The sequence below is a fragment of the Neovison vison genome, chromosome 10 (genome assembly GCF_020171115.1).
Source record: "Neovison vison isolate M4711 chromosome 10, ASM_NN_V1, whole genome shotgun sequence".
Taxonomy (NCBI): domain Eukaryota; kingdom Metazoa; phylum Chordata; class Mammalia; order Carnivora; family Mustelidae; genus Neogale; species Neogale vison.
Genome location: NC_058100.1, coordinates 12,085,135 through 12,111,693, shown reverse-complemented (window position 1 = coordinate 12,111,693; position 26,559 = coordinate 12,085,135). Strand labels below are relative to the sequence as shown.

Here is a 26,559-nt window from a genome sequence, read left to right as displayed (position 1 = left end):
GGGGGTGCTATCTGTTGCCCAATAATAACTATATTTAAGAAAATCAAGGCTCTGAAGCAGACAGAATAAGGGGAAGGGAAGAGGGCGGGGAGGCCTGCAGATCCAGGAGAAAACCAGAGACACTGTGGGGAATACAATAAATTAGGAGCAGAGGGACGCCTGGGTGGCGCAGTTGGTTAAACCACTGCCTCCGGCTCAGGGCGTGATCCTGGAGTCCCGGGATCGAGTCCCACATCAGGCTCCCAGCTCCATGGGGAGTCTGCTTCGCTCTCTGACCTTCTCCTCGCTCATTCTCTCTCTCACTGTCTCTCTCTCTCAAATAAATAAAATCTTTAAAAAAAAAAAAATTCCTTAAAAAAAAAAAATAAATTAGGAGCAGAGAATTAAAGCCGAGCTACAGAGGACATGAATTTTTTTTTCTTTCTTTCTTCCTTTTTTTTTTTTTTTTTTTTTTACAAAATATAAGCAGCCACAGCAGCCACAGCCCGGAAGAAAAAGAGGGCGTGGATGAGGAGGAAGGGACCGGCGGGAGGAGGGAAAGGCAGAGCGAGGTCCGGAGGATGCAACCGAAAGGCACCTGCTACGTTGGAGAACACCGTCGCCCCCTGCTCGTCCTGCCTTGCAGCGGCGGCCGCGGGCCGGCGGGGGCCCCCGATGGCGCTCGGGGCGCGGCCCCGGGCGGGCGGCTGGGGCTGCTCGCGCGGCGGCGGCGGCGGCGGCGGGCGGCGGCGGGGGCCCCAGCAGGCGAGCCAGGCGGCGCAGTCCTGGAAGATGAGCAGCCCCAGCACGTTGACCGCCAGCCCCAGCGCGCCCACGACGAGCACCAGCCCGGGGTCGTCGATGCGCTCGGGCCGCGCCAGGCGCAGCACGGCCTCCACGGCGATGGTGAAGCAGAGCGCGGTGAGGAAGACGGCGTTGCTCAGCGCGCCCAGCACCTCGGCGCGCGCGTAGCCGTAGGTGGCCCCCAGGCCCCCGCGGGGTCGCCGCGCCACGTAGCCGGCGCCCAGCCCCACGCACAGCGAGATCAGGTCGGACAGCATGTTGAAGGAGTCGGACAGCAGCGCGATGGAGTTGCCCACGTAGCCTGAGACCAGCTCGGCCACGAAGAAGGCGGCGGTGAGCACCAGCATGAAGAGCAGCCGGCACGTCTTGCCCGAGTAGCGGCCCATGTCGCCGAGCCGCCGCGGGTGGGGGCGCCCCTGCGCGGCCCGAGCCCCTGCCCGCCTCCGGCCTCGCCGCGGGCCCCGCGCCGGGCTTCTTATAAGGCGGAGGCAGAGCGCCCCCGGTCCCCGCACGGCCAGAGTCTAAGGGAGTGGCCGCGGCGGCAGGCTCTGAGGGCCCTCGGGCCGCCGCCGAGGCCCTTTCCCCCGGTCCCGGCTCCCGGCCCCACTTGGCAGGTGGCCACGGGCCAATGTCTGGCCTTCTAGGACAGCGCCGGGCAGGGGGGGGGGGCTGCTGGGGACAGGGGGCGTGTCTGGAGCGCCCTCCTCCCCGACACCCTGAGCCCTGGGCGGGGGGATTCACCGGCCCACGCCGACCCCGCTTCCCCAGCCTCTCCCCTCCCCGCGCCCTGTGGACTCCTGGCGATCAGGACCTTGGCTGCCGCGGGGCGTGTTCGCCGCGGTGGACGTGGCCGCCTTCACGGGAGTGCCGGGACGCCGCGGGCATTATAGACTCCGCATTAACCCCGGGAGGCCCCGGCCAACCCTGCCCAGCCTTCAGGGTGCTTCCTGCAATGCGTTTCGTGAAGTTGGAGCTGAGCCCTCGGGCTTCCCCCTCCACGAGGGCCCGTGGTCTCGCTGTTTTATCCGCTCTCCTTGCGCGTAGCCTTTGCGCGAGGAGCGCATTGTCGTTTCTGTCACCCCCGTCAAGGCACAATGTGTCCCCCATTCTCTTCTCCCAGCGTCTTCACGCACAAGGCCTCCCTCCCCAGGCGAGCTGCAGACAGCCCTGGAGGGGAGCACAGACCATACGCACTTTTCGGAAGCGTGGCCCTCCCACGCAAAACTCAGAAATCAGTTTCCCGGGAGTGGACACAAGTCCCTTGACCACCAAAGACCTCTGGACAGGCCTCCTCTCTGTCCTTGTCTCATTTTTCCATGGCCGAGAATATTCTCTTCGACCCCCTGTGTCCCTCACAGCATGACCTGATACTCAAAGTTCAATCGACTGACCTCCATGAAGGTTTATTCCAAACAGAGCCTTTCCTGTTGACAACAGGCTCTGTTCCAAGTAAAAGTTATCCAGAAGAGAACTGTCCCCAGGACTCTGGGAGAGGCCGAGCCCTGGAATCCTTGAAAAAGGAATGATGTTTGCTGTTGTGTGTTCAGGGAAGGGGGTTGGGGGAGCCCTTGCAATTTTCTTTCTTGGTTTGTTTTTGTTCTATATTCTTTCCTTATTCTCAAAAAGGCCCTGTGAAGTCTGGTCATCTCTATTCCCCACCTCCTGTCTCTAACCCCTGAACTTTAACCATTCCTGAAACACATGTGGTTTGGGCTTAGAAATAACTGCACCGATCAGTGGCATGCTGATTCTACCCCTATTCATTGTCTTAGCCTTATAAATCAGGATCTTGTCTTCTAGCCCTAAGGGACCCTAACAAGCGTGCTAAAATGTCCTTGACCTGATGGTCCCACCTTCCACAGGATGGGTATCCAAACTTGAGAAGCCCATTAAACATTCCCTCCCCGCCTCCAGGAAAATATCCCAACACCAAGAATTTCACAAAACTGATCGTTTCAAGTATCTCTAAACACGAGTATTAAAATGGTCAATAACTTAAAAGAAATGAAGAGATATTGATAGGTGGATGAAAGCTTTGAGCTTTTTTGGTTTTAGACGAGTTCTTTAGTGGTCTGGTCTGGATTTCATTCCTCTATAAAGGGAATAGTAATAGTGTCTCCTCATATGTTTGTGAGGATTAAGTGGGTTTAAAAAAAAAAAAACAGGAAGAAAAAGTAGGCATGAGATGAGGAGGAAGAGAGTGGGCGGGAGGAGCGGGGGAGCAAAGTGGGCTGGAGGGCCACCCGCTGTCCTCGGCATGCTTCTATTAACATTAGCATGATGGCACATGTGTACCAGAATTACTCTTGAACCACAGATGTCACACTCAGTTGCAGAGAAAGCTATCCCAGTTCCTGGCTTATCCTGTCTTCAAACTATAAAGGCTGTGCGACACGTAACATAGGACAGCAAGCAAAGTAGTCGAGACGAGACAGGGGCTGGTGGAAATCACTTGACAGAGCTCAGTCCCTGCTGACTGCATTTCTGTGTCATTCACAACTGAAAGAAAAACTCCAGGTCAGCAGAAATCTATCAGGTGTGCCTGTTACCCAGTCATCCTCCTGACGGAAAGCAGCTAACAAGAATTATGTCACTGCCCCGGGAGGGTAGTTGATGGAACTGGAAAGCTGGCTGGCTGCTGGGGAGGCAGAGGAGGGAGCTGTGGGTGAGGGGCCCTGCCCAGGGCCTGGTTCCTGACTTCAAGATAGGCAGAGGGTGTCAACACAATGTGCTCAAGAGAAATGCGTTGACTAGCTAACTATGATTAGAGGGAGAGAGAGCTGTATATAGTTTATATATATAGAGAGAGAGGATCTTTATAATCTAAGATCATTGACAAAAATTCAGACTGCCTCCTACACGTTCCTGTAAATGATGAGGTTCAATAGCTTCTGTTTATTGGGCTTTGATGACCCAGCCCTGTGCTGAGTACTTTATAGGCATCATCTCGTTTCATCCCCACAACTGACTCATAAAGGTGAAGACCTGGACCCCAGAGACTGTAAGATCACACAATACATAAGTGATACAATGAAGATCCGATCCAGGCGTCACACTCCAGAGTGAACCTTCTCCGCCCCCACATTATACTAAGTCAATCACTCCTAATAACCCCTTTTGTTCTAAACTAATGAAAGGTTATTTTAAGTTCACCTTTTATTGGCATAGAACTTGATGTGCTGCAGTTTATAAAGTAGAGATTATAGCACTAAAAGTTCTTCCTACACTGGTATTGACCCAGAAACTAACCAACTTTTTTTTTTTTAAGAAATTGAAAAAGTAGCTGGTTTTCTTTTCATTTTTTGTTCTAGTTGACCAGAGATGATGTTCCCTTCAAGGAAGAGAGTGAACATCTCATGGAAGGCACCAAGCTATTATTGCAAAGAGGCTGTAGCTCTTTTCCCCCATAGCTCCCTCCTCCAGATTTTAAAGATTTTATTTATTTATTTATTTATTTATTTGAGAGAGAGGGAGAAAGACAGCATGAGAGGGGAGAGGCCAAGCAGGGAGCCCGATGTGGGACTCAATCCCGGGACTCCAGGGTCATGACCTGAGTCGAAGGCAGTCACTTAACCAACTGAGCCACCCAGGCTCCCCTTCCTCCAGATTTTAAATACATCATCAGAAGCCGGATACTTCTCACCATTAGCCCAGCCCCAAGCCCGCAGAGCATGGTAATTGGTGAGGACTTTCCAAAAGGAAAGTGCTTCTCCAGGGGACTTTCCCTTACATGTCTGCTCCTTGTTGGTGAATTTATATAATGTGTATATTTGTAACACTTTGTAGCACAGATCCTTTCTGTACCCCACAAGTATGCACCTTGTCCTTGAAAGTTTTTAGAATACACTAAATTCAAGAGATCCTTTACAGGAGGGGACCACACCTTTTTTTTAATGATAGAGGCAGGAGGTGTAAAGAAGATAAGAAGTAGGTCTGGTCAACTCCACTTTGAATGGGCTGTTCAGGGAGAAATGCTCAGCAATGATGTGAGTTGCAGCCCACACAAAGGAGGCGGGTCCCACATGAATTTAGAGCCCCGCCCACCTTCCTGCCAAGTGGCTCCTCCATGGTTTCTCCAAAATGCCTCTTTATTATATAAAAGTGGTATATCTGGTACTAGCACTAGGCAGTGGTCAAATGGAAACCTCATCACACCATCAACGAATACAACTTTCTTTTTGAAAAAAAAAATAGACTCTAGATCATTTTAATTTTTCACTTATTTAAGAAAACTTAAAAGGTTGAGGAGGGTAACAGTTAATAATTTGACCTTTGGGGTCAGACAGACTTAGAACCAAATCCCAGCTCTGCTACTTACTTGCATGACCTTGGGCAAGTTCCTTAAAACCTTCTTTTTATTGGTGTGTGTGAACTAAGGATCATAACGGTATCTATCTCATGGGTTGTTGCGAGGCTTAAGTGAGAAAATGCATGTAAATTGCTTAGTGGAGTGCCCGGCTTCTAAGAAGGGTTCAGTGAGTATTAACTGATTTCTATTTTTTCTTAACTACCCAGGTTGTGGTATTTTGTTAGAGCTTAAATGGACTACGACAAAGTATCAGAAAGCAAGTTACCAACTGCTGAGTGCCCAGGTATGAACAAACGGCCGTGATTTGTATATCCCACCGGGGATGATGAGATTGGGCTATCTGATATATTTGGCAATAACAATGCCATGTTATTTGGGGCTGGCTTGTCTCTGTGGGCACGGCACCTCTGGTCTGTGTGCTTCTCACCGTCTGCAGACCTGAAGGGCATGCCAAGATACTCACGGGGAAGCGCTCTGCATGACATTTGGAGAGGGAGGGGAGGGTAAGTGAGAGCAAGCAAGTGGAAAGGGACATGGCTATTGGGAGGAAAGGGGAAAGGATCAGAGGCAGAACTGGGAATTCGAGTAAAACATCATCCAAAACTTGTCCCTTACTGACAACATTTGGGTGTGACTCCTCCTGCTTGGTGAATAGAAGGGGGAAAAAGTCAGCTTTTGGACCATTTCCAATTCAAATGGAAGCAAAAAAACAAACCCAAAACAGTCAGAGGTGCAAGAAACAGGGGAGAAATGCCCCCCTCTCCAATACTGATTCTAAATCCAGTAATAGTTTGAGCTATTTAGCTATAAATTAAGTCTCGTGTCACTTAATAATTTACAGAAAGCTTTTACAGGTGTTATTGAATGCCATCGGAAACATTCCCATGTAAACAGCAGATGTCTTCACCGCTAGATTCACCTTAATATTCAGACTGTGTTAGTTCCCTCTAGCCCTCTTCTGAAGTTTTAGTCCCCGCAGTCAGATGTGATCCGGAAGGTCAGCCTTCTCATAGAACCGCAGAAGGTCAGTGGGAGCCCAGCATGACGTCCCGATGCCTACGTCATCCACAAGCCTCGTCTATCTTATCATCTCGCATCATCACAAGAAAGGAAGTACCTACAGTGAGATACCTTGAGAGCGACCACGTTCACATAATTTTTATTACAATTCCTTTTTATAATTATTCTATTTTATTATTGGTTATCTCTTACTGTGTCCAATTCATAAATTAGACTTTATCACAGAAATGTATGTATAGGAAAAAACATGGTGTATATAGGGTTTGGTACTCTACGGTTTCAGACATTCATTGGAGGTCTTGGAATGTACCCCATGCGACTAGTGTATATGAAAATGAGAGAGTCCTTTTGCCCAAGAAATTGTGGGAATAATTATGCATGGGTTAAAATAAAACCTATAAATATATACCTGTACCTTTATCTGCCAAATGCACTAACTGAACAGTCAAGGTGATGTAGTGGAGAGACATACGTTTTCGAGCCACTCAAATATAGGATACAATCTTGGCTCTACCCGTTATTAACAACTGGACAAATCCCTTCACTTCTCTGACGTCTGTGTTTTCATTTATGATCTGGAGATAGAGTCATCTTCTCACACAGTGGGTGTGAGAGTCAAAGCCTAGTGGAGAGCCTGCATCGTACTCTCATAATAAACAGCTGACAAAGGGTGGCTCCTTTCTTGACCTTCTGGCTGTCACCATTCCCAAAAGCACTGTTGACTTCTGAGAAGTAATAATGGGGCATTCACTTCTTTAGATTATCCTATTTTTTATAAGATCGTCTATTTCCCCTTGGTTCAAATAATCTATTTGGCTTAGAACTAATTAGCTGTTGATTGATACAATGAATTATGAATCAAACATTGATTAATGAGATATTTTGAGGATATAAAAACACTTAGAGTAACTATTTTACAAATCTAAAACTCCGAACTTCTCAGCTATCATTACTATACTTTCTTGTCCATCATGAGTCTCTCTTCTGTGTCAGAAGAGCAGAGAGTATCAGGTGACTGGACTGAGAAACCTAATTTTATTACTTTCACATAATGAGAAGCTGTGTTAAGTATGAAAATGAGATCTGGAAAACGAAGATTCTTGACCTCTGTTGCTAAATTACTCACAACTTAGACCAGTCACTTAATTTCTGAGCCTTAGTTTCCTAATCTGTAGAATGCAAATAAGAACCTCATACTACTTAGTGCACGTCGCTGTTTTCAACATCAAATAAGACAATGAAGGTACAAATACACAAATAAAAGGCATTGCTGTTGTTTCCATGAAGAAGCCACGATGAACATGAACTATAGAAAGCGAGCATGGTTATTGGTAACCACCGCTAATGTAAACGGTTCAGCCAAGGTTTTCGGCCGCCTGGAACCCTTCCCTGCTTCCTTCTGGTAAGACGTCTTGTCCCGTTGGACACAACATGGGCGTATAGCCAAGATTGAGCCAAACATAGTTCCTCAGCCCCTGGCCACAATGCTTGAGTCAAAGGATGGCCACCTGACCCAACATAGAGTCCTTCTCTGGAAGTTTCCAAAATATATCACAGAGAGAGAGAGGTTCCCTTTCTTGTTTGGTCACTAAAGTAGTGAGGAGGTGACCCAGAGCCCCTAATCATTACGTCCCCCCTTGCTTTCTTCCCCAAACCCTTCATTCTGCAGTAGGGAAGGAAGCAGAAAGAGAAGAGAGACAGCGAAAGAGAACCTCTGATGGAGTTTCAGTCTCTGGTTCCAAGTTAATTATGTGAACCAATGAAAGTTCCCTTTTTGCTGAAGCAAGCGTAAGGAGGGCTTTCGTCACTTGCAGCCAGACGCTCCTGGTCCGTAGCTGACCGAGAAAGCACACCTGCTATCAGTTGCTAAGAGTGGTTTTCTCCTCTTCTCCACATCCATGACTCAGGAGAAATATAAATTTAATAATTAGAAAAGTAAAATGGCTGACAAAATAGGACCTTTCCTTACTTCGATGCCTCACCAATGCTGGAGAACTTACTCCTGCTCCATTTTTGTGCTCCCTCCAAAAGAAAAACTCCAGAAAACACTGTCTCGCACAGCCTTTACTTCCTCAAATTCCAGTCTCTCTGTCACCGACCCAAGGCCACCGCCATTTCCACCACACCATGGACAAGGCTTTGGGAAAGTTACTCACGACCTCCTCATGCCGGGATCTCCTGCTTTTCTACGCTCGTCTTGGCATTCTCAGCAACATTTGTTCCTGAAAACCTGGTTTTCCTTTTTGAAGACTCTCTCCACTTGACCCGCAAATAACGTAGCCTCCTGGTTTTCCATATATGTCATGGATAGTTCCTCCCCCTCCTCTTCATTTCTAAATGTCGGTGTGTCCCAGGACTCAGTCTTAGGCCCACTACTCCTCTCTATCCAAGCTCATCCCTCTGGTTATCTCTCACCCTGCCCCTTCTCCAGGACGTGGCTTATGGTCTTCTCCCCTCCTGGAACCTTCTCTACCCCAACTCAGCTCCTCCTCCCCATGCCTTCAGTCTCAAAAGACAGTTCTTCAGGGAGACTTCCTTGACAGCCCCTGTGCGGCCTGCAGGATGACAGAAGATAAAAGAAGGAACAGACAAAAAATAAAAGAGTGGGAGGAAGAGACGGAAGGAGGGATGAAGGGAATGAACGAACATGGCTCACACCGGAGCTCACAGCTTTTTGTTTGTGTTCAGGAGACTCTCCATTCCCCAAGCTTTGCATTTCCCCAGGGACACCTGGGGTGGGCATGGGGGATGGGAGGACAACAACACTCTTCACCTCTTTCTATGCTTCTGTTTTCGCAGCTTTTCTCAGAAGCAGGGTAACTACTTCAGTTACTAGGTGTAGGGGAAAGCATGGCGCATGCGCAGCTGACCTCTTCTCCCCTTTCCTTTCCAGATTTGCCAGATGAATGCTTAACAAGCTCTCTGCTGCTCCACATCTAAGTCCTATCCCGGGCTGGGTCATATCTACAGTAAAGTTGGCATTATGTTCAAACGCCATCTGTATCTTATCTAGCAGTTGTTTCCAAGCCTAGGAGAGTAAGAAAGGGGTAGGATTTATTAGTCCCTAAGCCCTACCATCCTGGTGAGTTGCCAGGAGCCTGGAGAAGGATTAGGCTAAGACTCTACAGGCCAAAGTAGCACGTGGGGGCTGAGGCTCCTGGCGGGACCAGAGTGGGTGCTGTGAGGCGTGAAGGCTCCTGCGTGAACCTGGCCATATTTGGACCTCGACGTGTCACAGCAGCTTCCTGCCTCACAGAAAAAAGTGGCTCTTGTCATCGAGGCAGGGCTGTTTCAATAGGCTCTCATGAGCATGAGTTTTTGGTTTTTTCTAAAACATATTTAGCTTTTTTAAAAAAAATGTTTTAATTTATTTGACAGACAGAGATCACAAGTAGGCAGAGAGGCAGGCAGAGAGAGAGAGGAGGAAGCAGGCTCTGTGCCAGAAGAGAGCCCGATGCGGGGCTCAATCCCAGGACCCAGAGATCATGACCTGAGCCGAAGGCAGAGGCTTAACCCACTGAACCACTCAGGTGCCCCTTGTGAGCAAGAGTTTTAAAACTGGTTTTACTCCGTGCTCCAGTCTTACTGTGTAGAAAGGGAGAGGGAGAGAAATTTGCTCTCAGAAAGAAGAAGATTGCACCAGAAGAAGGGTGTTTTCCTGAAGCGAGACAGACACGAAAAAAAGAAAAGGGAATGCACCCATCTCTAAATGGTCTTAAGGAGGGGGTTAGATCAGATCAGACTAGGGACTGGGAACCAAAGACGTCCTTCAGTTCAGAGGCAGAAAGTCGAGATTCCAGGGAGCCGACTGGGCTCTGGAATGCTTCCACCATCGCCAGAGAGAATCAGGTCCAGGGAACTATTAAAAGTCATCCTTCTAAAGCTGCCAGTATTGTCTGAAGTAAAAGCAACTGCGGGACACGGCAGCTCTGTGACGTCTGTCCTACAAACGGCTCCCCCCGCCACACACACACACACAATTGTATGCTGGGTGTGCGGAGAGCAGGGCGTTTGTGTCTCGAGTTCACAGATCTTCAGACGGGGGGGGAAGACACTCAAGGAACTGCCCCTGAGGACCCTCATTCGGCCTGGACCTGACTGAGATGACCAAGAGCCTGGGCCGGAAGACAGCGGCCCATGGGAGGAGACTTCAGGAGTCCTGGGAAGTGGATTTTGTATGTGGAAGGGATGTGCACTGTTAGCCTGAGGGTAGGCTGTGCAGGTTGCTTCTTCCAAATATGGACACAACATATCTTCTATTCTATGTGTTTTTCCACAGGGTGACTTTAATGTTCCTTCATCAGAAGTGGGTCCATAGGGGTGCCTGGGTGGCTCAGTCAGTTAGGCGTCTGCCTTCAGCTCAGTCAGGATCTCAGGGTCCTGGGATGGAGTCCCACATCGGGCTCCCTGCTCTGTGGGAGTCTGCTTCTTCCTCTCCCTCTGTCTCTCCCATCACTCAGACGAGCTCGCTCTCTCTCTCTCTCTCTCATTCTCAAATAAATAAATAATCAATAAAATCTTTAAAAAAAAAAAAAGAAGTGGGTTCATGGGCTTGACACTCCTATGATGTCACTTGTTTGTAATCTATAGAATCTGAAGTTGGACCAAAAGAGCAATTGAGGCGTCTGTCTTGTCCGATGGAGCACTCACGTTTGAGACCCCAAGACACCATGTACGATGTCCCAAGGCCACTCCAGTGTGAGGAAGCCAAGCTACACTGAGACATCCTTGCTCACGGTCCAGTCAGCAGTCCTAGATGTCGAGACCTTCCAGCCCAGGAACCAGATGGACGATGATGCTTCCACCTGCCATCAAGTCACTCACCGTCGCGTCCGCGGAGCCTTCCCAGCTGAGGCCCCACACCTCATGAGACAGATGGGCTGTTCCTGCTGGTTCCTTTCCAAATTCCAGACCACAGAATCCCAAGTATCATAAAATGCTTGTTGTTTTATGCCATTAAGTCTGTGGTGGTTCATTACATAGCAACCAGAACAAGGAACTACTGTGGAAAGATTGGCACATCTACACAAACAAAGCTTCCACAAAATCCAGAGCTATTTGAGAGGAGAAGCCTAGGAAGATTAGCATAGAATATTTAAAGCACTGTTAGATGGGCTTCAAATCAAAACAGTTACTGCAGATGTAGGGTTTGCCTGTGTCCTATGGGCACAGGTCCAGAAACGGACACTTAGGACTCCAGGACTGGCTCAGGGAGAATGGGACACACTGAAGGGGACGGAGGCAGGAATATGATAGCTTGAGTCCAGGCCTGCATTAAATGTTTTATTTAAGTGGAAAATGCTTTTCACAGGAGGTGATCCAACTCTAAGAGGTGAGAGTTGACAAGACTTGTTTGGACAACAGTTGCTTTTGGCAGACCCTGAAAACACTGACTTCACTTTTCTCACGGTGATAAGAATAAAAAAAAAAAAATCCATGTGGGAAAAACAAATGTCTGACCCAAAAAACAATGACAAAGTGGAAAGAAAAAAGTCCAACAAAAATGCCAGCCTCGTGCATGGCAGAGAAGGAAAGAGAACAATTTTATTTATTTATTTATTTATTTATTTTTTAAGATTTTATTTATTTATTTATTTGACAGAGAGAGACCACAAGTAGGCAGAGAGGCAGGCAGAGAGAGAGAGAGAGGAGGAAGCAGGCTCCCCGCCGAGCAGAGAGCCCGATGTGGGACTCGATCCCAGGACCCTGAGATCATGACCTGAGCCGAAGGCAGCGGCTTAACTCACTGAGCCACCCAGGCGCCCCGGAAAGAGAACAATTTTAATAACTTGATTAAACCATTAAATCATCAACAACTCCACTGAGTGTTTCTGAGAAAAGAACACAAAGGAAGCAAAACACTAGAAGCACCTCCCAAACTTCAGAACAAGAGATTCAGCAGGAGGATATACACCCCTCAACCCCAAGGCCTGAAACATTCCGAAGCTGTGTTAAGCCGGGTGTCTGTGGGAGCATAAAGTAGGAGTGGCAGTCCCCACACATGGTCAAAATGGCTTCAGCTCGGACATTGCTAAGCCCGACACTCAGCCTGAATCAAATGTGGAGTTGGGGAGATGCGTCTGCGGGAAGTAGGGTTCCCAGACCTAAGTGGTTGTGAAGCTAAAGGCAGGGGCAGCTGTCCCTGAGGTATAAATAAAGCCCATCCACAGGAGAGTGACTATCAACAGAGCCGGGAACAGGAGCTCAAGATGGAAATGGAAATTAAAATGTTCCTTCCTGGGCTCCTGGGGGGCTGCTTTTGGCTCGGGTCATGATCTGAGGGTCCTCGGATCGATCCCCGCATTGGCTCTTTGCTCAGCGGGGAGCCTGCTTCCCTGCCTCTCCTTGCCTCTCTGCCTGCTTGTGATCTCTGTCTGTCAAATAAATAAATAAACTCTTTAAAAATAAATAAATAAAATGTTCCTTCCTTCCTCTCTCCTTCCCTCCTTCCTCCTTTTCTTCTTTCTATCTTCCCCCCTTCCTTCCTCCCTCCTCCCTTTTGCTCCCTCCTCTCTTTCTCTCTTACACACACACGCTCACACACATGCACACACGCACACACACTGATTGGGAAGGAAAAATGCCACAAATAAAATATGGAGCCAAGGATGTTGTTGCTGCAAATTTCTAAACTCTGTGAGCAGGCAGCAATATTTTAAATGTCACCCTTTGGGAAAGGATGTGGTGTGTTTACCAGATGTGGAAAACTTGGTACATAATTAACCTCTTGTTACCATTGGAGCTAAGGGTGCTGGTCCAGGCCCTGGCCAGTCTGGGTCAATCTTGTTGGCATTGTAGAGGCAGAAAACCAGAGGACGCCCTCTGTCTGCAGACCTGTCCCCTGACAGCGTTGCCTCTGCTAGTCCTGGCAAGTGGTGATGAGGGCCTGGCTTATTCTAAGTGCTGAGGTTTTTGGTTTTGGTTTTGTTTTTTTGGTTTGTTCTTTTGGATTTTATTTTTATTTTAAGGAGAGAGAGAGTGTGTGTGCATGCATAGGGGAGGGGCAGAGGGAGAGAGACAATCTAAGACTCGGCTGTATGTGGAGCCCAATGCGACCCTCAGATCACGAGCTGAGCTGAAATCAAGAGTCAGACACTTAACCACGCCTGAGCCGCCCAGGCTGTCCTAGGTGCTGAGCTCTGAGAACCTAAGACTATCTATATTAAGGGCTCTAGCTCTGGGATACCATTATATGGTTTTTGAACTCTTCAAAAAGTATGACAGGAAATTAAGAACACACTCAGGGACCAAAAATGAAGTGAAAGTCAAAAGCCAACAAGATGAGTTGAAGCCAGGATCTGACTGAAGGCTATCTTTCCAATAAAGACAAATGTTCCAGTCTTGGACTTTAATAGCCATGTAGACACGGACGGCATAAGGGACAACACTTAGATCCATACAAAGGGGAGCGTTGGATCAGAGATCCCCTCAAAGAGAAATCCCGTGGTGAATGTTTGAAATGAAACGAAGCCATCAAACAAACACTCACTGCCACAAAGGAGACAGCAAAGAAAGTGCAACGTTTCAGCCTTGGTTATGGGTGAAGAGAGAAAACTCTCCCACAGGAAGCTGAAACTATACTATGGCCTTCATGTGGGAACACCGTCTAAATGTACATTACTTATGTTGTAATGATAATAGGAACAACAACAACAGCTTTCAAGCAAAGAATTTTTTATGTGCTCACAAGATAAAGGCATATCTTGTGTGGAAGAATGTACTTAAATATTCCTCAAAGAATTCCCTCAGAGAGAGTTCCGTTGAACATGAGTGAGTTCTAGGTAAAAAATCATGAAACACATAAAACAAGACAAAGGAAGCTACCTTGAGAGAAGCAGCAAAAATAATTAAACAGCAGGGGCACCTGGGTGGCTCAGTGAGCTGAGCGTCCAAATCTTCAGTTCAGGTCATGATCTCAAGGTCGTGGGACTGAGCCCCTTGTCAGGCTCTGTGCTCAGGCAGGAGTTTGCTTGAGGTTCTCTCTCTCCTTCTCCCTTTGCCCCTCTCCCACTCTGCTCTCTCTCTCCCTCTAAAATAAATAAATCTTTTAAAAAATATTTTAAAAGATAATAAACAGCAAGATCAGACATGTAAAAGTTGCTGATGTTGAAACCACGATAGCACATAAACTAAGTGTATTTAATATACAGGAATAAAGGAAAAGTATGGACAGTGTGAGTGAAGATCAAAGCAACATAACTGAAAAGTAGCTAATATTAAGAACTCAGTAGAAGGTGCCCCTGCTCCTCCTAGCCAGAGTGTTATCCGTGAAAGCCCGAGGGGGAGCCTCACCTCTCATGCCTGCTGGTTGCCAACAGAGGCCAAGTGGGAATGTGAACTTCTAATCCCATCTTACAATGACAAGCAGCACCCCTTCTTCCCCCAGCACAGTGTCAGAGAAGACCAGCTCAAACAGAAAGATGTAAATAAGATCCACAGTCTCCTATAACCCCAAATGTCCAGGACTCAACCAAAAATATTTCATTATATCAAAATCCAGGGAAACCAGGGAAATCTCTGCTTGAATGAAAAATAATGCCAATGCTTGGGTGACACAGATGTTAAGAGGCGCTGACAGGATTTTAAAGTAGTTGTCATAAAAATATTCCAACAAGCAATTACAAATATACTTGAAGTAAATGAAAAAATAGAGAGTCTCAACAGAGAAGAACTAAATGGAAATTTTAAAACTGAAAAATACAATAAACAAACAAACAAAAAACACACAAAAAACCTCAGTTGATGGGCTTGACAGCAGCGTGGAAAAGACAAAGGAAAAAATCCACAAACCTGAAGACAGAATAATAGAAAGTATCCTATCTGAACAACAGAGAGAAAGGAGGGGGACGTTGAACAAGAGCTTCTGGGTTGGCCTGGGATAATGGTGCACCCAGGGAGGGCATGGAAGCTTGTCATACATTCCTCCTACCTTGCCCGGGTTTTTCTTCTATTTGACTGTCCCTAAGTTGTATCCTTTATAATGAATGGGTAATTGACCAAGAAAACAAAACACAAAGCACAACGACTCCAGTCCGTGTGCATCTACTGAAAGGTATGGTCACTGGCTGGATGAAAACGTGAGATCAAAGTTTGACACCGGTGTGAGGGCCAGCGGCTCAAGGAGGTAACGCCAGGCTCTAACAGCTCAGATGAGGGGCTCCCTGTGAGCAGCTGCTGCACCACAGAGATGTGAGAAGGACTAAGAAAAAGAAACACTTCAAAAAGAAGGAGCTGAAAGCCACTCAGAAAACTAAAAAAGCAAAGAAACTGAATGTTTCCAGAGCAAGTTAAGGATTAGCATTCTACTGGCTCCTAAAAAAAGGATGAGCAGGGTCTTAGGGATGAGTGTGACTGTAACAACTCTAAATGGGGGAAGATATAGGAGCCTGGGTAGCTCAGTTGGTTAAGCTCAGGTGATGATCTCAGGGTTGTGAGATCGAGCCCTGTGTTGGGTTCTGTGCTGGGAGTGGAGCCTGTTTAAGATTCTCTCTTTCCCTTTCCCTCTGTCTCTCCTCCCTCCTCTAAAAAAAATAATAATAATAATAAGTAAATGGGGAAAGATAATGGGGCATAAAGGGAGGTAAGCCTTCTACACTTCAAACTGGAAAATACTGACACCAGTACTGACACACTCTGGTAGATTAATATGTGAAATGCAATGATTAGAGCAACCACACACAGAGACATGCCAAGATATACTCAAAAACTCAAAAAAAATGGGACCATCAAAACTGAATCCTAAAAGATGTTCAAGGAAGACAGGAAAAGGAAAACAGAGAAATAAAAACAGAAGGAACAAACAGAAAATAAAAATGAAATGGTTAAGCCCTAACTCCGGTAATTGCATTGAATGTAGATGGTATAAATAGAACAATTAAAATAGAACAAAAAATTGTTCTATTAAAAAATAGAACAATTGGCAGAATGGCTTTAAAAAATCCGACTATATCCAAGCCATGGAATACTTCTCAGCAATATGAGGAAACCAACTACTGACATACACAACAACTTGGCTGATCTTAAGGGCATTATACCAAAAGAAAAAAGCCAATTTTAAAGGTCATATATGTATGATTCTATTTTTACATAACATTTTTGAAATTATAATAACAATGGAAACAGATGAGTGGCTTCAAGTTCATAGAGATAGGGAGTGTGGGGAGGGATGGTGGGTATGATTATAAAAACATGGCAGGCAGGAGGGGTAGCTTTGTGGGGAGGTAATAGCTCTGTATCTTGATTTTGGTGGGGATTACACAAATGTACACGTGTGGCAAAATGGCAGAGGACTACACACGCCCATTGCAACAGTATCAGTTTCTGAAAAAGTGAAGGCAAATCTGAAGATCTCCCCATACTACCTAGAGCGCAACACAGAACAACATAAAGTAGAAAAGATGACAAACGGTGTACAAAATACGGAGGACAGAATGAGAAGATCCGATATTATCTAACTGGTGTTATAGGAGGAGAAACTAGAAGTAACAGGGGAGAGGTAAAGCTAGAAGAAACAGTATCTGAAAATCTTCTGGAATTTATAAAAGATACAAATGCTTAGATTTCAGAAGCACAATGATTCCCAGGTGGGATAAATAAAAAGAAATTCATGTCAGGAAATACTGTAGCAAAACTGAAGAGAACCAAAGATAAAGAGATTTTTTTTTAAAGATTTATTTATTTATTTTAGAGAAAGAGTATGTGTGGGGATAGGGAAGGGGCAGAGGAGAAGCAGACTCCATGCTCAGCAGGGGGCTGGACACCCAACCGACTGAGCCACCCAAGCACCCCTCCAAAGACAAAGAGATCTTTGAAAGGTGGAGCACATAGAAGTCTTGGTGTCCAGCTTATCCAACTTGGATGTCCTGAAGAACGACATCCATTCCAGTGGAAAACAATTCAGGCTAAAACTACTGGCTCCATCAGGCAGAGACGACACTCCAACTGAGACGGGGCTCCCAGTGAACGAGACTGGGGGTTCTGTGGTTTCATTGTGCTGCGCCTTTGGGCCATCCTTCAAATCAACAATGAGAGGCTTTGATTTCTCTGGACGGGAACTCATCAGGTCAAACATATCTACTTTGGATTTTGATTTTTCTCTCCTAATTTGATATGGTGAAGGGATTCACATTTAAATTGGGGGCATTTTTAGACTGCTGATATTGAATTATTAAAATATCTTGATGCTATCATTTCATGTCCGCACGTAATTCCTAGTGAGCAATACTGACCACCCGTGGGTCCTCGGAGTCAGTATCACTGATACACTTACTGTTCTCCTCCATTTCAGTCTCTAGGGGTTTTTAAATCGCCGAGCACCGGTCACAAGAAGAATGCTGAAAGGAAACAATGGTTGGCACTGGTCGCCCAAGCCTTCAGAAAGTGGACACCTCTGTCCTGATAACTTCTCCCAGTCCTTCAAGGAGAGCTAGGAGTGAATACATGAAGCAGCACAGGGTAAAGGGGAGATCTCCATTCCTCTTGTCTTGTGGGTCCATGACCATCAGGGTGGCCGATGTCTGACTGCCTTCATTCCCACTCCAACTTTCAGGTAAGAAGTCACTCCTGGGGTGCCTGGGTGGCTCAGTGGGTTAAGCCGCTGCCTTCAGCTCAGGCCATGATCTCAGAGTCCTGGGATCGAGTCCCACCTCGGGCTCTCTGCTCAGCAGGGAGCCTGCTTCCCTCTCTCTCTCTCTGCCTGCCTCTCTGTCTACTTGTGATTTCTCTCTTCAAATAAATAAATAAAATCTTAAAAAAAAAAAAAAAAAAGAAGTCACTCCAGGAGTGGAAAGGTCTTCTCTCACTGGTGGGTTTAGGTGAAGGAATGGAAGAAGCCCAGCTCAGCGCCTCCTGAGCTTTACCCTTCCAACGGCCTGCCCTCAGACAACACACACTGTCTCTGTTTTGGGGTCCACCTCTGCTCCCCCAGTTGTTGAGCTCTGCTTGTAAGAGGAAGGGTAAGTTTACTGCTGGGCCTATTGTGACATTCAAGGTACATTCTCCAGTCAAGCTTTTATCAAGATCTAGACTTCTGTTCTATTGCTATCTTTGATCCCTTAGTTCTCACTTAGCTCTAGACTCAAGGTGGAAGTTATTTATTGGTCCCATAATGTCCCGACAACGTCCTCAGTTGACTTTAGGCGTCAGCTATCAGGCTGGTGGTTGGTTCCATTCCATCTGGTCCTACAAAATCTCAAGGCAGTTTCTTCATGTAAAGAATTCTCCAGAAAACAGGTGGCTCATCCCAACAGTGTCTCCTTCAACCTGACTTCTCTGAGGCTCTCCTCTAAGGAATCAACCTTGAGTTTTCATCGGCCTGAGTTAAGGATCATCTTTTTCCCATGGCCTATTGGGATGAAGTATTTTTAGGGTTGTCCCAGAAGATAAAGAACAAGAACACAGGGACACTGAGGTGGCTCAGTCGGTTCAGCCTCTGCCTTTTTTCAGGGTCCGGGGATCCAGCCCCATATCAGGCTCCTTGCTCAGCAGAAGCCTGCTTCTCCCTCTGCCTGCTGCTCCCCCTGCTTGTCCTCTCTCTCTCTGACAAACAAATAAATAATATCTTTAAAAAAAAAAAGAACAAGAGCACAGATGTACTTTATTAAAAATTACTTCCTTCAAAATCCTTTCAACACCTTAGACGTAGACAATAAATATCAGGACATGGACTTTGGAAGATAATTTCTAAGAAAATGGAATCACCAGATTTATTGCTGCTTATAAAAACGCCATAGTCATCAGATACAGTGATACATAATGTTTTATAAAAACCATGTTAACTATTGTCTCTTTCAGAAGACTGAGGGAGACGAGAAAAGTAATAAATATACTCTTTACATTCTGTAAGCATCTGGCCAAAAGAAAACCAAAATAATAAGCTTACTTTCAGCCCACCTTCTTGGAAAATGAAGGCTTTTGATAAGGAAAATGGGAACGTCACTATTCGCTAGACAGAACAGTAGGGAAATGTTTAAAAGGCAAATCGCCTTATGGTAGGATAGACATATGAAAATGCAAAGTCCTGGTTCTAGCATCAACTTTGGGTTAACCTCAAAACCTTTGGTGCCTTGGTTTCTTCATTTGCAACTTGGAAATACAAGCTACATTTGCATTATTTTCTTGAGTGTTATATCCTGATGTTAATGCCATTACAACAGTTTAAAATATATAATTTTTAACAGTTGAAAAATATAAGCAATGGCCTTCTACAAAGTGTTACCTTGAGCACTGAAAGCAAGGAAGGTAACATAAGAACCCTTTGAAAAATCATGCATTGTGAAAGTATTCGTATTTATCAAAAGAAAAGCGTATCGATTCTTGAAAACTGGTATCGTGATACATGAGATGAGGCTCAAAGTGGTTAAGTATCTTCTCCATTGTCAGACCCAGGGAACGAGGGGAGAAGTTCCAGAGCCTGAATTTTCCAGAACCTGCCCGTTCACCCCACTAAGGATGCCACCAGTCATCGACAATACACATGTATTGTGTGGTTTTCCAGGACTAGCGATGGACCTGTATTGACCAAATGTATAAGTAACAGCAAACAATGATGAGTGCTGGCCAGGGATAGAGCGGGCTGCCAGCCGTGGTTGTGGAACAGAGCAAGGGACTTGTCCGCAAAGGGGTGTTCCTAATATTTCATTCATTCCTTGTCCCTTCAACCCTTGGACAATCACTACGAACCACCACCACCAGGTGCTACGGTGAGTAGTTCACACACACCATATAATTTCATCCTTGCAACACCCTTAGGAGCTAGATACTACCTACCCATTTTACAGATCGAGAAACTGGGGTTTAGAAAGTTTGAGTGACTTTCTGGAGGTCACTCAGCTACTGGAATTGGGATTCACTTTACAGTGTATTCATTGGCACTTTTTGACCTGCTATTTTATGATTATTGCCAAGCGATTTTTCACTGTTTTTCTTTTCTTGGTGAAGCAGAATAAGACCTTTAATTAAGGGCCTAGAATCAATTTTGTAATTTCTTTGTCACTCTTCCATGAACTACCTCTATGATGCTCAACCTGTTGCCTTGTCTGCAAATGAAAATACCAAATATTGTCTCATAATACACACAATTCTCGAATTCAGTGCAATACATTCTAATTTTTTCATAAAACATACAGTTCTCCAAATGTATGCCACACGGTGCTGGGACTATTATCTATATGCTTTCCAAGTGCCTGATATCCCACAGACATCAATAAACACTTGGTGTTCATTAAAATTTAACCCAGATATCAGTCACAGCAGCCTCTATATGTTAGAAGAAATGGCTTTGAAAAAGGAGCTGCTTTCCTCTTTTTTCTTCAGTTGAATTTGACTTCGCAAATGTGAAATAGTTCCTATGTTTCAATCTTCAGTTAATCTTTCTTACTCACTCCCTAGAACTGACCCAGAGCTCTGTCACTGGGCAACCAGAGAAGGGAGGGGCTCCCCACGGCGCCGGGAGCGGACAGAAAGAGGTGTAAGGGAGTACATGAAGCATCTACAGTGGGACAGATATGTGAGCTGTGACGGGAGTGTGTGTACTTATCACTGAACCCTCATGTGGAACTTAATTGTTCAGAAGCCGAGAAGGTGCTTGGAAAACAAAGGTGTCAATACGAACAAATGGCGAAGTACCAGCTTCTGGGAATTAAGCATGATTCTTAAAATTACGTAATAATTATTGCAAATTCCAAATCATTCCAATCCTGCCTCTGAACGAGATGGGGAACTCATCCCTAGAAAACTTTCCCCCTTCTCGTGTGAAAAGCTGTGCTTGAATGTGTGCTGCTTTCTTAGGGACTGCGCAGTATTGGCTACTGGGAGAGTGGAAGCAGATGCCCTCTGGCCCCTCCTGAAACTCGCAGAGCTTTGCTTCCTTTGCTTGTCTCTGGGTAAAATTTGCTCTACAAGGAAAGGAAATCAGATTTTCTTTCAGAGTCTACAGGGCTGTCTAAGGCTTCAGAGTCTACAGGACTGCCTAAGGACTGTGAAAGGCTTCCATCAGGCTGGAGTCCCGAGTCCTAACTAGGACCGACTAGTAGAGACTAGGAGCGGATAAGAGCAGCCAATCAGCTGTGTGTTAAAACCTTCTGCAACCAGGAATTTTGTGGACTACTTTGCTGTCACTGCCTCTAGTGATTTGGTTGGAGAAACGTAAAGCCAGGGAGGTGGTGAGAAAGAGAGGGAGGGGGGCAGGGAGAGTAGAAGGAGAGAGGAAGAGACAAAAGGAGAGAGAGAAAATCAACACAGTTTGGACTCAAAAACACTTCAAGTAAATTTAAAGGAAAGGCATTTGGTAAAATTAGTTAGTTAGTTAGTTAATTAATTAATTAAAAAGCAGCTATTTCCAATATAAATTTGCCATGTATATATTATATAAATGGCAAGCCTAATCTAGCCTAGACAGAGCTGCACAAAATTGCTTCTGGTTTAAAATAAAGGCCAGTGTACAGGGGCACCTTGGGTGGCTCAGTCTGTTGAGCATCTGCCTTCGGCTGAGGTCGTGATCCCAGGACCCTGGGATGCATGGAGCCCCACATCCGGCTCCCTGCTCAGCAGCGAGTCTACTTCTCCTTCCCTTCACCCTGCTTGTGCCTCTTTCTCTCTCTCTCAAATAAGTAAATAAAATCTTTTTTTTTAAAAAAAAAGCCAGTATACATAAAGGTATTTATCTGTTCAAGTGTCAGGTAAGGGCATAGAGAGTTGTATTCATTTTATTCTAAAGAAAACTCAATTTTGAGAAATAATCAGAAATAAAATCCAGACCTAAAAGACAAAGTGAAAATCAAGGAAAATCAAGTAAACAAAGAGTAGGAAGAAATGTAAACAAAGCAGAGTTAGTCCCTAAGTCTAGAGAAAGAAAATCCTTGGTGTCCTCTATCTCCAGGGTTCTGAGTCCGCATGTCGTTTTAACCCCCCACCGCTTCTGCAAATACACACGGAGCCATCCACATTTCAACCCTTCCCTCTTGTTTGTTTTTTCTTTCATGCTTGAGATTTTTACTTTTTTCATTTTGCCTTTTACTTTAGCCAAAACCACCTGCCTCCCCTATCACTTTTCACGTCAAGGATGGACTCACGCCGGCAAAGGACTGACCCAGAGCTTCGAGGTTTCTTCATCTCAGCCAAATCTTCTACACGTTCCTTTTCTCCCAGAGCTTTTTGGTTTTCTTCTGTTTGTCTGTTTGTTTGTTTATTTCTGGCTCCATCTGTCTGATCCTCCAACTTCTCTTACTCCATGAATCCCAGGGATGTTTTAAGTCTTAGCTGTACAGACAATCTAGTCTGTTTATATTTAATTTAAAGTTGGTGGTCTTATTTTTTACTTTCCTATGATGTCAAACAACAGATGTAACTGGTATCAATTCCCACCTCAGACAGATCAAGCAGAACGAGTTAAAGATCCACAGAACTGGTAGACACTGAAGGCTTGCTAAGTAAACACTCTCTGGCCACAGATCCCACAGAAACAATTGTGGATTATCTTGGTTTTGGTCACTAACCCAGGAAGTATCACAGAGCTACAAGTCAGGGCTCTAGACATACAGAAATTCTTTATTCAAATAAATTAGAATATAATAATTATCTGTTAGGTCAAATCTTCTAAAGTCAAGAGTCATTTTCTTTCATATTGTACACCTCCTGGTATAAATTAATATGTATGGACTAATCACATTTCTTCTTGAAATGAAAGATAATTAAAATTGGATTAATGTCAGTGTATGAGATTCATCAAAAATATTGTTTTAAACTTATTAAGGTGATGGGAAAGATATCAAAATGTATGTTTTAGTAAAAGTGCTAAATACCTAACTCAAGATATAATGTCAAGAAGCAAAATAGCTATGCTGAAATCACTTGGAGGGCTTAAACAGTCTGAAACTAATAATAGAATAATGCAATATGAAAAGCTACCAAAATAAAGTGAACATAGAACATGATTCTTAAAACATCAGCTGTAGGGGTGCCTGGGTGGCTCAGTCGGTTAAGCGTCTGCCTTCCGCTCAGGTTATGATCCCAGGGTCCTGGGATCGAGCCCCACATCAGGATCCCTGCTCAGCAGGGAGCCTGCTTCTCCTTCTCCCTCTGCCTGCTGCTCTGCCTACTGTGATCTCTATCTCTGTGTCAAATGAATAAAAAACCTTAAAAAAAATTAGCTGTATGTGTATACCTAACACTATAGTTAGTTAAAGTAGCACACTACATAGCATCTGACCCTTTAAGAGAAGATGGAGATTCTGGAATTAAGGCAATAGAAACTGGTATGGTTAGGGTGAAATATTTGTCTTAAGCCTCTTTTTGTCATTTTAGCATGGACATAAACATTGGAAAGCACCACTTCCCAAACAGGAGCTGAACTAAGACCTGATAATAATTCAACTTATAAAAAGAAAATTACAGTTGTCTATCAATTTTCACACTGGTCAAAGAGTCACACCCTTTGCCTAAACTGCCTTTGCTATATGCAGGTCTATACCACGTCTGAAACAATATGCCAAGTTCAGCGATGGCAACAGTTCCACGGCCAATACGAATCATTTGCTTGAAATCTGCTTCCTTGCCTTAAAATCATACCTAGCACTAAGAAATAAATATTAATATGTGAATTTTATAATCTGGAATCTCAAGTAATAATTTCTACCTAATGATTGATGGAAACAAAGTTTAGGGTCCCAAGTTAACTCATTATTGTCTTTTTTTTTTTTTAAGATTTTATTTATTTATTTGACAGAGAGACAGAGAGATCACAAGCAGGCAGAGAGGCAGGCAGAGAGAGAGGGGGAAGAAGGCTCCCCGCTGAGCAGCGAACCCGACGTGCGGCTCGATCCCAGGACCTTGAGATCATGACCTGAGCCGAAGGCAGAGGCTTTCACCCACTGAGCCACCCAGGCACCCCTCTCATTATTGTCTTTTTAAAAGATGAGGCTTTAGTTGATTCATTAAATTGAATACAGATATAGGTTCTAGTTTCTTTGTTCCCTTTCATAGTTAATACATACTACAGGTGAGCTCATAACATACATTCTACCAGTAGGAAAGTTTAGACAGAGATTGGATCAAGGACTGGGCCCAGCGGACACAATCTACACTGGTAGCAAAGACAGGAAGAACACAATGAAAAACGCAAACTTAGAACAAGGTCTCCCGGGCTTCGTAGTAGAACACCCCAACTAGTGAGATGAAACAGATTCGCATCAAATAAGAAATATGCTGAAATTTCTTAGAATCCAGATGAGCAATTAGAATTCAATGCTACTGGATTATTACATAATTCAAAGTCCTGCATTTTGGTGTTTTAAGAAATGAGAGTTACTCTTTACCAAGTGCCTGTTTAAGGGCTGAACACGTAGGATCTCCCTCAGTCCTTCCTACTTCTGCATTACCTGTGGGCAGCCCAGCCAGTTAGGTGGGCTAACACTAATGCTACCCCCTGGTAGAGAACCGTGATTTGAACCTGGCCTGTTCATGCAACGGAGCTGGAAATTCCTCTCTTCTGCAAGAAGATTTTTATGTATATTTAATTCCTATTGTGGCAATAAAGAAACATCTTTCCATCTCCTACTTTATTATGAATGTATTGCTTTAGATGTATTGTTCTCTTCCAAGATTCAACTCCCTTTCTTGACAGATGACCCAGAACATTTGGTACCCACCATAAGTCCCATCTAAAGGTTCACGTGTCAATAGTTTTCCTTTTTCTCAAATAGGCTGGATGCATATAATCAATAAATACAAATATTTCCATCTAAAAAAAAAGTAAGTACTAGATCATCTCCTTTATTTTTTCTCTGTTTTACATAAATTCTTCCAATATCCATTCCTAAGAATTTATCAGCCTAGCCAGCGGATTTCTAGCTGCTTGTTTGACACTTTGCTTGATATCTGCTGGTTAGGTAGTCTAGTATTTTTTGAGCAAATCTTACGGGAACACTAAAATGTTATTATTATTATTTTTTTTTAGATTTCATTCATCCATTTGACAGACAGAGATCACAAGTTTGCAGAGAGGCAGGTAGAGAGAGAGGAGGAAGCAGGCCCCCCGCAAAGCAGAAAGCCCGATGCGGGGCTCGATCCCAGGACCCTGGGATCATGACCTGAGCTGAAGGCAGAGGCTTTAACCCACTGAGCCACCCAGATGCCCCTAAAATATTATTTTTAAATTCAAACACAGCTACGTTGCATCTGGCTCCCGATTAAATGAGGCTGTTCTCAGTGCCCCATCGGCTTCCTTTCAAACGGCTCCCTTCGTGCCCTGCTCGGTCCCTTTCCTCCCTCTCCACTTCTCTGAAAACCTTCCACTCTTAGTGACTAAAAATTAAAGAAGGACCCCCCCCTCCATACACTCACCCCACCACGGCTCACAAGGAACCCGGGACTGCAGGCAATTCCCTGAGGAAGATCTTCTGGAAAGTCAGGGACACGAGCAGACCGAATCTGCTAGGACAGCTGAGGACGGCTTACCTGTCTCGGGGTCCCCCGGGGGCCCGTGGGCCGAGCAGTAGCAGCAGTCCAAGATGACATAGTTGAGGACGTTGAAGAACAGCCCGATGATTCCAGCGCTGAGAACCAGCAGCGGCTCCTCCGTCTTCTGGGGCTTAATAAACCTTTTGACAGCTTCCAGCAGGATGCCCAGCATCAGGGCCACGGCGAAGATGGAGTTGCCAAATGCTCCCACCACGTCGGCCCGCAGGAGGCCGAACGTGCTCTTCCTGTGCCGCTGAACGCTGCTGGCCCTCACGCCGAACACAGCGATGACCATGGACACCAAGTGGGAGAGGACGGCGAAGGCGTCGGAGGCCAAGGAGAGGGAGTTGCCGATGTGGGCGATCACGAGCTCCGCCACGAAGAGCAGGACGCTCACGGCGCACATGAAGATTAATCGGAAGCTCCGGCCCGAGTATCGCCCCATCGCGCGGGGCTCGTCCGGCGCTCCTCGCCCTCTCCCGGGAAGGCTGAGCTACAGGGTTAGCTGTTAGGACTCCTGGGTAAGTCTCCCCTTCAGCCTTTCAGCACCTGTCATATTTGGAAATCACCTTTTATAGGCTGCTATAAAGCTATAAAACAGTTTAAAGGGCAATTAACCAAGAGATGTCACGTGAGCTGGCCCTCAGGGAGATTGAAGACACCGGCTCCAGCCGCAGACTTGAGGGGGTTTTGTTTGTCCGTTGGTTTGTTGTGTGCTTCGTTACAAAAGCCAAGGGTCTCTGTGTCTTGGAACCATGCAGAACTCCATCGTTGGGGTGGGCCCTTCCCGCCTTGGTGTGTGCGGTAACTACTCAGGTGAGTCGAGCCATTGGACGTGACCGTCAGGTCTGGTCTGGGTAAATATTTTGAATTCGGTTAAGTGCATGGAACAGGGAACGTGTCTAGGAGTCACTAATCCACAGGTCAGAGCGATGATAAGTAAAAGCCAAAGATGAAGCTCGGGTGATTTTTCTACCACCTTGCCTGTTCTT

The 26,559-nt window shown here is 45.5% G+C and overlaps 1 protein-coding gene and 1 long non-coding RNA gene across 3 annotated transcripts in view; one reads left to right on the top strand and one right to left on the bottom strand.

Annotated features, from left to right (window-relative positions):
* The window catches only part of SLC30A10 (solute carrier family 30 member 10), a 37,041-nt gene extending 11,029 nt beyond the window's left edge, over positions 1 to 26,012 (bottom strand). Inside the window, exon 1 of one of the 2 annotated variants that reach the window (XM_044266260.1) lies at positions 25,565 to 26,012. In XM_044266260.1, the coding sequence (XP_044122195.1) occupies positions 25,565 to 26,012 (448 nt within the window). Of the gene's footprint in view, positions 1 to 577; positions 1,170 to 25,564 lie in introns of those variants that run through there. The other variant, XM_044266259.1, reaches the window with a different exon arrangement.
* Positions 1,044 to 11,017, top strand: LOC122918099. Its single transcript, XR_006386554.1, has 3 exons — positions 1,044 to 1,116; positions 5,299 to 5,375; positions 10,703 to 11,017. It is a non-coding gene; the product is annotated as an uncharacterized LOC122918099 (long non-coding RNA).
* Positions 26,013 to 26,559: the final 547 nt, after the last annotated feature.